This window comes from Mytilus galloprovincialis, chromosome 1, assembly GCF_965363235.1.
Source record: "Mytilus galloprovincialis chromosome 1, xbMytGall1.hap1.1, whole genome shotgun sequence".
Taxonomy (NCBI): Eukaryota; Metazoa; Mollusca; class Bivalvia; order Mytilida; family Mytilidae; genus Mytilus; species Mytilus galloprovincialis.
Genome location: NC_134838.1, coordinates 114,456,404 through 114,472,503, shown reverse-complemented (window position 1 = coordinate 114,472,503; position 16,100 = coordinate 114,456,404). Strand labels below are relative to the sequence as shown.

General features: G+C 31.9%; 1 protein-coding gene across 2 annotated transcripts; it reads left to right on the top strand.

The window, feature by feature from the left end:
* Positions 1-98: 98 nt before the first annotated feature.
* Positions 99-16,100, top strand: LOC143052496 (dimethyladenosine transferase 1, mitochondrial-like). Of its 2 annotated transcripts, none has more exons than XM_076225545.1 (5): positions 99-192; positions 10,096-10,400; positions 10,806-11,160; positions 11,958-12,111; positions 15,788-16,100. In XM_076225545.1, exons 2-5 carry the CDS (start codon positions 10,128-10,130, stop codon positions 16,083-16,085), a joined length of 1,080 nt encoding a protein of 359 aa, XP_076081660.1. In that variant the 5' UTR covers positions 99-192; positions 10,096-10,127; the 3' UTR covers positions 16,086-16,100. The 2 variants fall into 2 exon arrangements, with proteins under 2 accessions (XP_076081660.1, XP_076081666.1); XM_076225551.1 differs by having other exon boundaries at positions 148-229.

Here is a 16,100-nt window from a genome sequence, read left to right as displayed (position 1 = left end):
TAAGTATATAAATACTTTTACAGTATCTAATCACTTTTTATATTCTACCATTAAGAAAGAATTATGTGAAATAAAGCAAGTTGATATAAAGAGTAAATGAACACCTCACTCCATTAACCAATATGTCTGCGCCCATGGAAAATATTCGTCCGATATGACGAGCGATTGAAAGCTTTTTCATAGACATATATGGTAACTCATATATATGTTCACAGAGTTTATGTTATCTGTAATATATTTATATCAATTTTGAATTAAATTTATATTTCTAGCTTTTGAGACTTTTCGGCCAAAATCCCGTTCGGCCTAAGTTATCATTGACTCTCTTTCAGGCACGGGGGCTTGTTTAGTGAAGAGGGTTTCTTATCGTCGAGTTGCAAGTTGCGAGTTAAGAAAGTCGAGTTGCGAGTTATAAAAGTCGAGTTGCGAGTTAAGAATGTCGAGTTGCGAGTTAAGAAAGTCGAGTTGCGAGTTAAAAAAGTCGAGTTGCGAGTTACAAAAGTCGAGTTGCGAGTTAGGAAAGTCGAGTTGCGAGTTACAAAAGTAGAGTTGCGAGTTACAAAAGTCGAGTTGCGAGTTACGAAAGTCGAGTTGCGAGTTACAAAAGTCGAGTTGCGAGTTAGGAAAGTCGAGTTGCGAGTTACGAAAGTCGAGTTGCGAGTTACAAAAGTCGAGTTGCGAGTTACAAAAGTCGAGTTGCGAGTTAGGAAAGTCGAGTTGCGAGTTACAAAAGTCGAGTTGCGAGTTAAGAAAGTCGAGTTGCGAGTTACAAAAATATTGTTTACACCGAATTTTCAGGTTTAATTCACATTTGATAAACAAAACATGCATGTACCCGAACTTAGTTATTCCCGTAATTGTGGGATTTGAAACAGTTATATGTGATACTTATGTATTAGAGTCTAATATAAGTTAAATTCTGGCAGCATTTTCTTTTTTTTTTTAAATAATGGACGAGATCGATCTAATTTAATCCAATGCGTTTACACTACAACATAAAAAGAACCGATCTGACCATAAATTACCTTTCGTAAACAAATAATCCTAAAAATAGAATAGTAAAGGAAATTCTGCATCTCGCGCGAACTATAACACATTGCAAAATCATTGAGAAAATAGTTTGCTCATTGGAATTTCGTATGGACTTATTAATCATTATTTTGGATCATACATCACAAGTCATTAAACAAAGATATGTGTGTAGACTATCGCTAAATAACGAACGGCCAATGGGTTTGAAGATGAGGATTTGCAGCAAACAAATAGAACTTATTGATTTAGAAGATAATAAAAAAAAAAAAAACCGAATCTATGTTTACTTTTCGTATTCCATCCATCATTTTTAAACACGCCGAACATGCGCAGATTTATTTTCATATCTGAATATAACATTCACCTGAAAAAAGCGATCGATTTAAGCATTTACACTTGAAAAAAGATCGATTCAAATAAGATTGATCTTTTTAAAACTACATCGATATCTGGAAGTAGACCTTTTAAGACCGATTGAAGTGCGATCTTTTCCGTTTTCATTATTCCATCCATCGTTTTGAAAAACGTGTGTTTTTGCCGCCAAACATAGGTAGTAATTTCAATGCAATCGTGAGAGATATGTACAATAAAAGTGAATTATGTGCTAAAATAGACAATGTGCTTACTTCTAATTTTTATTCCCAAATTAGAGTAAACTAAGGGGATATTTTGAATCCCAACCTTTTCAAGATTTTTATAAATGAATTTTACCGGATGCATTTAATGAAACCCCAGATGCTGTTGATATAAATGACCGCAGAATTGACTGCCTCATGTATGCAGAGGATCTTGTTATTTTTTGTCTAGTTCCAAGGCAAGTCTTTCAAAAACGACTTGATAGTTTATCCTGTACTGTAAAATGGTGTTTAGAGGTCAATCTATCTAAAACCAAAGTTAATATGTTTAACAAACCTGGAAAACTTTTAAAAGAATATTTGTATTGCGAAAAAGATATAATAGAATGTGTTTACAATTATAAGTATCTAGGTTTAAAATGTATATTGACTTTTTAAGCATGGAAATGGAGAGTTATACAAAAAATCACTATAAGCAATATTCAAATTGCGAACTTCATCATCTTACAATCCAAGTAATTTTACTCTATAACATATATATATATATATATATGACCATACAATAAAACCTATTTTAATGAATGGCAGTGAAATTACAGGAATGTTCAAAACTATCTCTGCAGCATGCCAGAAAGAAAGTGAATATTTATTACAGCACCTTTACATATGAACGATTTTTTAGATGAATCCAATTTAAAATATATGAAATATATTTTAGGTTAAACAAATAGTCTTCTAATTTTATAGCCTTGATATATTCCCTTTATATTTTTCAGTTGTATAATCAATTATGAAATATCGGTTTAGAATAAAAAAAAAAAAAAAAAAAACAATATGAAAGATGGTTTACTATATGATACCTTTATGTGTAACAAAAACATGTTCACTAATAATATAAAATGCTTAAATTCATCCATACACATACATTATTTTTTTCAAAAAGCTGAAATATTCATAATTTGGAAGTAAAGCTTGACTTTGTTATCAAGTCAGTTAAGCAAAAACTTTATTATAGTTTGGTAAAATTTTGGAACACAAAAAGAATAGATACAAAGAGTAGTAAATTAGATTTTTATTTCAAATTAAAAACTTGTTTTTCTAAAGAAATGTATCTACATGAATCTTTAAACAATTTGTTGATGAAGTGTCGTCATATGTAAAATCAGAATCAGTGCCCACGATCTCAAAATAGAAAGAGACAAGATATAAAACTTTGTATATAGAAAGAGACCATTTAAAAGGATTTGTAAGAAATGTAGTTGAAGATGAACAACATTTCATTACAAGTTGTCCAGCATGATGTACAAAGATGATCTGTAGGGAGATGTTTTTCAAGGAGATATTTTTCAGTATTGTTGCCAATTTTTCATATCTCTCAAATGAGACAAAATTTGTTTTGTTATGTATATTTGAGAATGTGTCTGTACATAAATATTTAGGGAACTACATTTGTATATTATTACAAGTCTAGATGTTAAACGAAATGTAAATGAATATATGTTACTTAACAATGATATTAATTGTAATGATTTTATAGTTCAGGTCCTGTCTTGAATTAAATGTATGTGACTTATTTAGAATAATATTTCGTTTCAACGTATAAAATATGGCAGTGGCTGTTTTGTCGACTCCCTTCGGGGCTATTTTACCAGCTCCAGCAGAATAGCGATTTATATAGAGTTTTGCTATTTTGCCGGTTTTAATTAAGTTAAAAATAACTTATAATTGACAATATCAAACATGTGAACACTATATAACTCAAGTTTAAACCTAAGTGACTCAGTTTAATAAGTTACCCAATACTTTAAAAAAATACTTATGAAATCACGATGTAGCAATAATCATTTTATACTTTCCAATTAAATCATACCTGTAAAATGGCGCAAATGTAGTATTTACAATAGTATCTTTGACAGCTACATTTATAAAATAAAGAATAAAACGGGGAATGAGTCAAAGAGACAGCAACCAAATCAAAAGGTCATTGGGTCTACAACATAGCGAAAAATCACACACCTAGAGGGAGCCCTGAGCAGGCCCCGCAACACAATATTAGATAGATCAAGAATAGAGACGCCATTCTATGCTGCTAAATATAAAGATGAACCAAAATTATAACATATACAAGAGAGCAACAAAGGCTAAAGGTTCCTGACATAGGTCAGACACAAAAATGCGGCGGGTTTAAACTGTTTTTTTTTCACGCCCATCATTTCCCCTTCATCTCTAGCCAATGTATAAGACATATATAATTTTAATATCCTCAATTTTGAGTGTCACTGACAAACAAAAAATTTCGCGGTCCCTAACGAATCGGTATTGCCCGGCTCTGCAGCTACCCCAAAAAGCCCACTTTAAACGAAATCTGCAGAAGGGGTGTTTTACATATATGTACTTTAGTTTAGTTGCTATCTCCCTTTACATTTAATACGACGGTGCTATGTATGAAATTTAAAAATAATTAAACTGCAAGCCATCTGCTGTATTTCAAAAGGCTATCTGCTTCTTCAGAAAATACTATACGTAGTTATTATCTAGTCCATTTTATTTTTACAAGAGACTCAGATAAAGTCCAAACCACAAAAATAATCAACAACACTATGTACAATTCTATAAGCAATCATCATTCCAAAATGTTATACAGTTACACCAAAAAATTAAAATATTTTAGTTTCCACATTTTTACGCAATTCGACCTCTGTAACTCGCAACTCGACTTTTGTAACTCGCAACTCGACTTTCTTAACTCGCAACTCGACTTTCGTAACTCGCAACTCGACTTTTGTAACTCGCAACTCGACTTTCGTAACTCGCAACTCGACTTTCGTAACTCGCAACTCGACTTTCGTAACTCGCAACTCGACTTTTTCAACTCGCAACTCGACTTTCGTAACTCGCAACTCGACTTTCTTAACTTGCAACTCGATTTTCTTAACTCGCAACTCGATACTCGACAACAAGTGAATCTCTTTAGTGAATCGGATAGCCACCGCCATTGACAATAAATTCTTGTCTGACAAGCTCCTGTGGTTCGGGCACAGACATTTGTCTCAGAAAAATGATCTGTTTATATCTTATCGAGGCCCGACTATGTGGTATGGGCTTTGCTCATTGTTGAAAGCTTAAGGTGACCTCATACATTCATACCCACCAACTATCACTATTTGCAGGGGATTTCCCCAATGGAGGCTCCCAAGTGGAAATTTTGTAAGAGCAATTTTGTCCACTATTTTAAAGAAAACAATTAATTTAATAATGGCTATAAGCTTGTTAAAGCACGAAGAAACCAACCAAAAAACCACATTAGAATATATTAGAAGGCCCCCTTGAAGGTTTTTTAGGACTATTAGAACCATCTTTCACGTAAAACCCCCATGGGCATTTTGAAAAGTTGGCAGGTATGTGACCTATAGTTGTTAATTTCTGTGTCGTTTTAGTGTCTTGTGGAGAGTAGTCTCATTTGCAATCATACCACATCTTTTTTTTATAATTATACCAGTGGCGGATCCAGAACTTTTCCTAAGGGGGGGCCCACTGACTGACCTAAGGGGGGGCCCGCTCCAGTCATGCTTCAATGATTCCCTATATAATCAACCAAATTTTTCCCACAAAAGGGGGGGCCCGGGCCCCCCAGGCCCCCCCCCCTGGATCCGCCTATGTATACAGCATACTAATCTATTGCAATAAAAAATCATAATATCTAATAAAATTTGTAGATTTAGGTAACAAAGACCTTACATTTGTATAAAGTAACATTCGTTTATAGTGGAAAATTGTTTTTAACATTGAATAAGCTACAATTAAAAATTGCTTGCTAGTCCCTCTCTGTGATTACCATTAAATAACTCTGGTTCATTTCCCAATCAATCTATTACAATTTTCATTCATAGTCTTTTTCAAAAATGATGAACGATTCTTTATATTGGTATGTAATCATTTAAACGTTTCAAATTTAGGAAATTATATTTGTACATCAATGTTTTTGATACACCAATAACAAAAACTAAAATATATTGAATTGATTCATTTTGTAATTATTCAAAATTATATCAGAAACCTAAACTTAATTATAAAAAAATGAACCTGTTAAGGGGAGACAATACTCGCATAACTTTTTCGAATTGGCACATAATACAACGGAATGTCACTGTTGCATACAAATGGCACATCAATATAATTAACTGTGCAATCGTGCTCCTGATAGATCCGTGTTTTACGTCTTTTACTTGTTCGGATACTAATAATAATAACTATAATTTTGTAACTATTTTCTATTTTCAAAACTACATATGTACAGTTATGCTACAAATCTACAACCCCCTCAGTTTATGGCTACAAAAAAAATAATCTTCCCATGAGAAAAACAAGCCATTGTCAGCCAAATCCTCAGTGCAACTTCTACAAAATTAAAGTCACCATATCAATAAATATAATTTGAGTCCTCCACCATGATAGATCTGTGTTTTACGTCTTTTACTTGTTCGGATACTAATAATAATAACTATAATTTTGTAACTATTTTCTATTTTCAAAACTACATATGTACAGTTATGCTACAAATCTACAACTCCCTCAGTTTATGGCTACACGTGCTGTTCTTATCTATAGTCATGCATATTCATTAGCTATGTAGGCGTGTCAAAATCGTATCATACGTGATAATGACCAGCCAATACACACTGTAATGATTTCATTAACCAGTATTTAAAAAAATGATAACACTCCACCTTCAATGACGATTCTAAATTATAAATGTAACCAAAAGTTGTTAATCTATAGATAGTGAAGACTAATGAAAGCTAACCCACTGTAAAAATATTTCTTTTCAATTTTTTAAAACTTCCTCAGAAAAATGCTCGAGCCACTTGACTTTCATAGCTCAAAATTAATGTTTTTTTTACACAATATTTGAATAAAGTAGTTAAAGATTATTCACTTCTCACAAAGTGTAAGACGCAATAAAAATCGTATGCTTGCACCATCTTACCGAAATATGGATTTAATTAAGTCCTGAACATTTCAACATTTCTTCGTTTATTTTTATGAAAACCGGTATTAAACAAATCACAAGTACGTGTTAAGATCCGACTAAATACCTATTTCCTGATATGGTCAGGTAAATTTGCTAAATAATATGAGGCAGGTATTACCTGTGAATGGGTACGAAGTCTGTATGAATTATTTTTTTAATTCAAACATGTTAATAAGAGAAACTAAAATACCGCAACGTTTCCGATTTTAGTTCTGTTGTTAGGGATTTAGTTGTGACGTTATTTAAGTTATGAGGTCATATTCAATGTAAATAAAGAAACGTTGTCATCAGGTAACGTCTTTTTTTCATTTTTAAAAATGAACTGGTATTGAATTCCTCCCTACATTTTACTAGACTAATAAATATATATTTTATTCAAAGTCTCATGCAAACAAGACCATAAAAAGGAAGTAGATTTCTGCGCAGATGCTGGGATTTAAAAAGTCTGAAAAAAAAGTTAACGATTTTGGGTTCATTATTAGAATGAAAAAATTCAGGAAATTTTCCCAATTTTTTTTATTTTTTTTTATTTTTCTACCGTAACACACAAGGGACTTACTCGCTCTTTTAAAAATTGTCACCCTTTATCAAATTTCTGTTATATTTTGTTGATTTCTCAGTTGTCAACCCCACTAAAACTTGTTATGTTGTATTTCTCAGTTGTCAACCCCACTAAAACTTGTTATGTTGTAAATCTTAACTGATCTGTATAAATGAATTTACACTTTTGGTATTTTGCTAAATCTTGTCTACGAATGACCTTAGATCTACTCCGAATAACCTTCTATCAATCAACAATCTCTTTTTTGTTGTGACATCAAATTTATAGAATTGTGATGTCAAAGTTTATGGGGACCTGCGTAATTTGGTGGACAAATTTGCTTACAAGTGTAAATACGTCTATAGGTACTTTTAGAATCCTGTTAAGGCTTTTAAACACGTGGAGAAAAGCTCCGTTGGTATGGGCAGTTTTCTTGTAGAGTGGTCTCAAATGCCTCTACAGAACCTGTATGCACAACTTTATCTGGAAGTTTGTGTATGTTCATACATGTAGTTGTTTCCACAAAGAATGAATGTATATTCTGTGGCTTTTTGCTGTCGGATATTATTCGATTATTCAATAAAAAAAGGTGGGTTTTTTTTAAAGATAAATGTTTATTTTTTTTTATCACTAGCCTGTGACCAGACCAGTATTTGTATTATGTCTGTTGTGTTGAATTTTGTAAAAGCATATGCGTCAACTAAATGCTTGATCATTTTTTTAAATACCAATATCTTGATAGTTATTAGTAACAAAATAATTAAATTAAGTTAAAGGAGTAGGTCCGGTAAGGGCAGATTTTGTCCTCAAATTTCAAGTTCATCTGACGAAAGATTTTAGACACATTTGAAACACTTAAGTGTCTATTTTAGTTGATGCAATAAGTATATGTTTAAGATTTTAACTGATTTACTCATTAAAAATTTCTAGCTTAAATATGAAAAATCTATCAAATATGTCAAATATGTCAAAAATTGTCACTTTTCATATGTTTTTTGTCAAAAGTGAAAGTGGCCACATACGTGTATATCCTCAACCTTTATATAATTTATGTATAATAATCAAATACAACTTACATTTCAATATTAAGAATGAACACTGTCATTTAAGACGGAAACTGTCTAAAATATAACGAAAATGCTGAAATTGTGAAGATTTCAGTAATTTAGCATGACTTAATGATGCTAGTACCCGATATATGTGCATTGTATTGTCAAACACAGCCCATTATCATATTTATTTAGCAGAAGCATTCTATATATAGCTACTGTCCAATAAATAACTAAAAGTATACATTTTAACAATTTTGTAAAACTGCTATATTTTGGGGCCAAAAAGGGGTCTTACTGAACCTTTTTAGCTCACCTGGTCCCAAGGGCCAAGTGAGCTTTTCTCATCACTTGGCGTCCGGCGTCCGTCGTCGTCTCCGTCGTCGTTAACTTTTACAAAAATCTTCTCCTCTGAAACTACTGTGCCAAATTTAACCAAACTTGGCCACAATCATCATCGGGGTATCTAGTTTTAAAAATGTGTGGCGTGACCCTGCCAACCAACCAAGATGGCCGCCATGGCTAAAAATAGAACAGGGGTAAAATGTAGATTTTGGCTTATAACTCTAAAACCAAAGCATTTAGAGCAAATCTGACATGGGGGTAAAATTGTTTATCAGGTCAAGATCTATCTGCCCTGAAATTTTCAGATGAATCGGACAACCTGTTGTTTGGTTGCTTCCCCTAAATTGGTAATTTTAAGGAAATTTTACTGTTTTTGGTTATTATCTTGAATATTATTATAGATAGAGATAAACTGTAAACAGCTATAATGTTCAGCAGAGTAAGATTTACAAATAAGTCAACATGACTGAAATGGTCAGTTGACCCCTTTAGGAGTTATTGCCCTTTATAGTCAATTTTTAACCATTTTTCGTAAATCTTAGTAATCTTTTACAAAAATCTTCTCCTCTAAAACCACTGGGCCAAATTAATCCAAACTTGGCTACAATCATCATCGGGGTATCTAGTTTTAAAAATGTGTGGCGTGACCCTGCCAACCAACCAAGATAGCCGCCATGGCTAAAAATAGAACATAGGGGTAAAATGTAGATTTTGGCTTATAACTCTAAAACCAAAGCATTTAGAGCAAATCTGACATGGGGTTAAATAATCTATTAGGTCAAGATCTATCTGCCCTGAAATTTTCAGACAAAACAGACAACCTGTTGTTGGGTTGCTGTCCCAGAATTAGTAGTTTTAAGGAAATTTTGCAGTTTTTGGTTATTATCTTGAATATTATGATAGATAGAGATAAACTTTAAACAGCAATAATGTTCAGCAAAGTAAGATCTACAAATAAGCCAACATGACCAAAATTGTCAGTTTATCCCTTAAGGAGTTATTGCTCTTTATAGTAATTTTTTAACAATTTTCATAAATTTTTGTAAATTTTTAGAATATATTTTCCACTGTAATTACTGGGCCAAGTTCATTATAGATAGAGATAATTGTAGCAAGAAGAATGTCCAGTAAAGTAAGATCTACAAACACATCATGATCACCAAAACACAATTTTGTCATGAATTTATCTGTGTCCATTGTTTAATATGCACATCGACCAAGGTGAGCGACACAGGCTCTTGAAAGCCTCTAGTTTAAAGTTCTCGTGATTGTTTTTTTTGCAAATCTGTGTTTGAACATGATATATCTTTTTAATATAAAGAAACAGAACTTTCTGAATAGTGTATTGTGTTATGCACAGAACATTCAAGATTAAATGTAAATTTTATAAGTGAATAATTAAATTCATCAACATTTATATACTTTATAACTTTAACATGTATAGATATTGTAATTATTTCCTTTATACATGTTATATGCAAATTGCACTTGCAAAATAATTGTTATCATTTGAATTTTCAGTGATATGATTACAAGAATATAGCGTAAAGGACATGAATAAAATGGCTACAAAATTACCTCCCCTTCCAAGTATATCTGAAATTGTAAGAATGTACAAACTTAAAGCAAGAAAACAGCTGTCACAGAATTTCTTACTAGACATGAATTTAACTAAAAAGATTGTCAAAGCAGCTGGAAACATTAGTGATGGATATGTCTGTGAAATTGGACCAGGACCAGGGGGAATAAGTCGATCTATCCTTGAAAAAGATGTCAGAGGGTTGGCTGTCATTGAAAAAGATAAAAGATTTATTCCAAGTTTACAGGTACATTTGTAATATAACCATAATGGTATAAACTGTACATCTTTGCTTTTTATCATGGATGAAAATGTGGAGAAAAAATTGACACCTTTTTTTCTGCAACCATTTCACAAATTTTGAGAAATATCTTTTTGTGCTAGGATTTAAATGAAAATTATAATTTAGGTATAATAGGCTATTCTTAGTATATGCAAGGTGTCTAAAAAAAGGCTGAACTGTGTTAAAATAAAATTGTGCTAGCATTTAAGCAGAGATTGATATATTGGTAAAACATGCTACATATATGTATCTAACTCTTAATTTGTCCTAAATATATACTTGTACCATATCTTCTTAAATCTATATGTTACTTTTTCAATGTCAAGTAACTCTGTATAGAATTGCTTTTACCAAGATTTTTCTTTGTAGATGTTAGGAGATGCAGGTGGAGGGAAAATGAAGATATATCATGGTGATATTTTACAATATGATATGGACGATGTATTTCCCTCAGAAATCAAGAACAAATGGGAGGATGAACCTCCAAATCTTCATTTAATAGGAAATCTACCATTTAATGTTTCTACACCTCTTATAATCAAACTGTTACATGCTATATCAGAACGCAGAGGTCCATGGAAACATGGCAGGGTCAACCTAACTTTGACCTTTCAAGAGGAGGTGGGTTACAGAATGTCTGTGCCACCTAGTGATAAAGAACGTTGTCGATTATCTGTGATGTGTCAGCATTTATGTCATGTAGATACAAAGTTTATTATTCCTGGTAAGTTGATGTCAGGTAAAGAAAAATATTTTAATAAGTCATTTAAATTTTGATTTATGACATGCCCCCTGTGTGTAACTTATGCACTCAGTAAATATATGAAATGATGGAGAATGAGAAATTTCTGTCTTAGATAAATAATGGCTTCAACATTTCATAGATATAAGAAGTTGTGTTATGAGTGCCAATGAGACAACTCTCCATCCAAGTCACAATTTGTAAAAGTAAACCATTATAGGTCAAAGTACGGTCTTCAACATGGAGCCTTTGCTCACACATCACAGCAAGCTATAACAGGCCCCAAAAATGACTAGTGTAAAACCATTCAAACAGGAAAACCAATGGTCTAATCGATATAAAAAGTGAAAAAGACAAAACACTTATGAACCACATCAACAAACAACGAACTACTGAATATCAGATTGCTGACTTAGGGGAGGTGCAAACAAATTCCGGGGGTTTAAACGTTTTACCCTTCACCCTTATCTGAACAATAGTGTATAATCACAACATAGAAAGACACACTATACAATAAAATATCAATTGAAATGGCTTAACTTGAAGATTATAACTTTAGGGTTAAACTGAGGGCATATATCAAAACATTTGTAGCTTGAGACACACCCAAACAATTAAGGAATTGATAACAAAATAAAAAAAATTACAGGATTTTTAAAAATATTTTTGTTTCTTTGTCCGTTATAACTGGTCATCGGAGATGTTCCTATAAAAATTTTGATGTCATTTTTCATCTTGATTTACACTTTTTAATTAAAATGAACTGGTTTCTTTTACAGGTAGTGCCTTTGTGCCAGCTCCTAAAGTCAATGTTGCTGTGGTAACCTTTAACCCTTTAAAGAAGCCATTGATTAGCCAACCATTTAAACTGGTAGAAAAAGTTGCCAGACATACTTTCCATTATAAACAGAAAATGGTCAGAAAAGGAATAGAGTAAGTATTGTCAAACATAAACATTTCTTTTTGAACCTACAGTTAAACCTGTATTCACACAGATTTAAATAAAAAAGCTATCATTTATGGAGCGACTTCTTCTAAATATTGAAATGAATCAAATTATTTAAACATCAGCGGACGCTAAAAGTCCACACTATATTTTGCATTAACTTGTTAGCAAGTTACAAAATCATGTTGTTGGGCAGTCAACCATAGAGGCATCAAGACATTTTATATGATTCACCAATTTTTCCCTTCAAATTCGAGTCTACATCACCGACATAAGTACATATATTTGCAAAAAAATTAATGATGATGCAAACTTAAGGTTTAAGCCAATATACAACAAGCAAAATAATTTACATTATTATCAAGGATTGTCAGTAAGGGGTCTAAGAGTTCTTACTATGAAATAAAAATCGGCAAAATATTTGAGGTTTACAACCGAGCTGGGTTACAGTGCCCCCCCCCTTTTTTGTCCTCAAATGCCAAATAAGGGGTTTAAATAGTTTGTAATTTTAGGTAACCTATATAGTATAATTTACTAATCTATCTTTCAAAAGAAACCTTACATGTAACCTTGTAAAATTAAACATAAAAAATAAATTGTTTTTTTGCTATTCTATTTTTAGAACTGTGTTATTGTTACTAATAATAGAAAAAGGAGAAAAGTCTAAAATTTGTCATCTTATATCTTCACCAGTTCAAAAGTAAATATTTTAGCAGAACTTTAGAAATTGACATTTAAATTAACTTTATATATTGTTCCATCCAAAATTTTTTTTTAGAAACTTTTACCATACCAATTTCGAGAAATTTTGATTATAATGTCAAGGTCACAGTTCCTAAATGGAGACTTGGTATCCCTGTTCTGATGTTTTTTGGTATAATTTATGTAAATCCTTAGCGAAACTAACCATACTTCATATAATCTTATAATAAGAATAAACACTGATATTTATGACATGTAAAGTTCAAAAGGTCAAAGGTCAAGGTAATTTTTGGAGCTAAAATACAACAATAATCTCCTTTTTTGCTATATTAGAATTGAAAAACAATCACTATCGTAAATATGTACACTTTTATGTAAATTATTTATATATTTCATTTCAACTACATGAACGTTATTTGTTTACTTGTAACCGGATGTTTTTACTGTAGATATTTGTAGTACGCATGCATGAATGTGGACAACTCGCCCTGTTTACATGTTCTCCCTAGGTCTGTTCATTCTGAGTTCTTTTGCCCGTTTAGCACGTTTGCCCTGTGTTCATTCTCTTTACTCTTATCAAGGACGTTTTATAATATGTCCTTGCATTTATTAAAAAATATTAATATTAGGGACGACATCAAAAGATCGATGTAGGATAAAAAACTTAAATCGAATAGTTTGGGGGTGGGGGTCAACATTGCTGCAAGTTTTGTTAATCTAAAATCGATTTTACATATATCCATATAGGTAAACCAATTTTTCCCAAATTAAGTTAAGAAGGGGGGTAGGGGGGTCAGGGAAAAAACTATGTGAATTAAGTTTTTTATCCTACATTGAACTTTTGATGTCGTTCCTTAAGGGTATCATTAAAAAACTCTAAAACACGATTTAGTGAAAAGCATCTGTTCCTTATTTTGTTCCCAAGTTTAGACAATTGTGTTCAGCCAATCAATTTCTGTGTTTCTCATGATCAATTATTAAATAAGCCAATCAAAAACGTTTTTTCTGAAGATTATTCTAACATGCTAGATTTTGAACTTGTGTTGTTTTCATCTAGTTGTAAAATGGGAATTTTCATCTGCAATCGTTCTTTCACAGCTTTTAGTATAAAAGCATGGCTGATTGACAAAATTCAATGATGCAGTACTACCAAGTACTACTATAAAGATAATGAATAGTATTTTTTTTTCAATAATTTATTGACATAATACTTGTTGTAACATATTTTATTTTTGTATTCAATTTATTAAATAATTTAAAGGACAATATGTACTTTTCTTTTTTCACAAAGACCAACAAACAGGTTTGGACCCCCCCCCCCCCCTGTTATGAGTGGTGTCCCTCAAATGAGGGACTGTTCCTAAAACAAGGGATCATTTTACTGAAAAAAAAAAGAAAGAAAATTTTTAAGATTTTTAACTCAAAAGTAGGAAAATTCATTATATTTGAAACAACTTTTCTAAATGAGGCTCAGGGGTCAAATTGATAAAAAAGATAGAAGTTAAGAAACATCACAAAATTCTTTTGACATGTTTTGACCATTTTATACTTGATAGATGCATAGTTCATGGGGAAATTCATCAAATAAAATGAATATAAAGGTGCTCATTTTTTATAGTGGGTTGTAATGTTCTTTCAATGAGGGTTACGCCTCATTTGGAGAGGTGTTCCCAACCTATTAAAGGTCCATCTTTGTGCATAATTCAAAATTGAAAATTTCAACAGGCATCTAATATTCTTACACAAGAAAATAAACCCTGGTCTGCTAGCTACCTGTTCATCTTTTCTAACGATTCAATAACTAAAATCATGCAAACAGACTTAAGAAAAAGGCATGTAAGTTCATTATACAAATATGACACTTTTTCTAGACAATCCAGACATGCCAGATCATGCAAAATACCTAGCTTAAAATTGTAACCTTTAAAATTGTTGTCGCGCACTAAAATCCCCCTTGGGAACTTTCAAAAGTTGGCAGGTATGTAACAAGTCTAACTATTTTTATGCCCCATATATGGACATTATGTTTTCTGGTCTGTCTGTCCGTCCTGCTTCAGGTTAAAGTTTATGCTCGAGGTAGTTTTTGATGAAGTTGAAATCCAATTAACTTGAAACTCAGTACACATGTGTTCCTTATGATATGATCTTTCTAATTTTACTGCCAAATTAAAGATTTTACCTAATTTTCACAGTCCACTGAACATAGAAAATGATTGTACAGATGGGAAATTCATGTACTTATGATACATTCTTGTTTGAAGAAAAAAAATTACATCATAACGATATTGGAACAAAGCAGGCTGGGTTAGTGGGGCTGCTTTTATGGTAATTCAAGTAACCTTTTATTCACTTTCTTCCGCCTCAGAGCTATCAGCTCTTTGATTTGCAATTATCTTCCCCAAAAATGAATTCACCATCTGTTTTAGATTTTACTTAGTGATTTATGATATGACCTATCATGCAACATGACTCAAAGTAGAACACAGGTTAAACTTTGAATAAGATCCCCTCTCCTTTCTCTGCAGTGAAGTTGAAAGAAAAAAGAATTTCAATGTAGACTCTTCGAGTCTCGGGTCCAATACAGCTAACATCGAATCTATAACAGGACCAATACAGAAACAGCCAGTTAATAGCACTACATACCAATAAGTTCAATAGTATTTACAAAAAGATCAAACTGCCTAAATATCACATAAAAAGAATGATTTTTTTATACAATAAAATAGGTGAGCTACATTTTTGTAGTTTGTGAATGAATTAATGAATATATAAATTTTAATCTTGAGTACCTGCCAAGACAAAAGATAGGAGTACTTACATTATCTCACAAAAATAGGCATAAATCTAACCTTCATTGAATTAAATTTATGATTTACATTTTGACTCGCTTAATAAAACTCCACTATACAGAAACAAGCATTGTAAATGTTCTTTATATTAACATATATGTCTATGTTTCAGGACTTTGTTTCCACCAGATATGCCTGAACTCACTGCAAAAATGTTTGAGTTATCTGAAGTGAATCCCAACTTAAAACCAATTAATCTGACCAATGAAGAAATTGGTCGCTTGTGTCATGTTTATAACTATATTTGTGAACAACATCCGTATATATTGTCATATGATTACAGAAGTCCACAAATGAAAGATTTTGTGAGAAAAGCAAGACAGATAGAAATGGACAAGATAGAACAACAGATTATATTAGGTCCTTCAGAAATGACAGAATCAAAAATTGCACCTGAAAACAATACATAAAACAGTTTTATTATC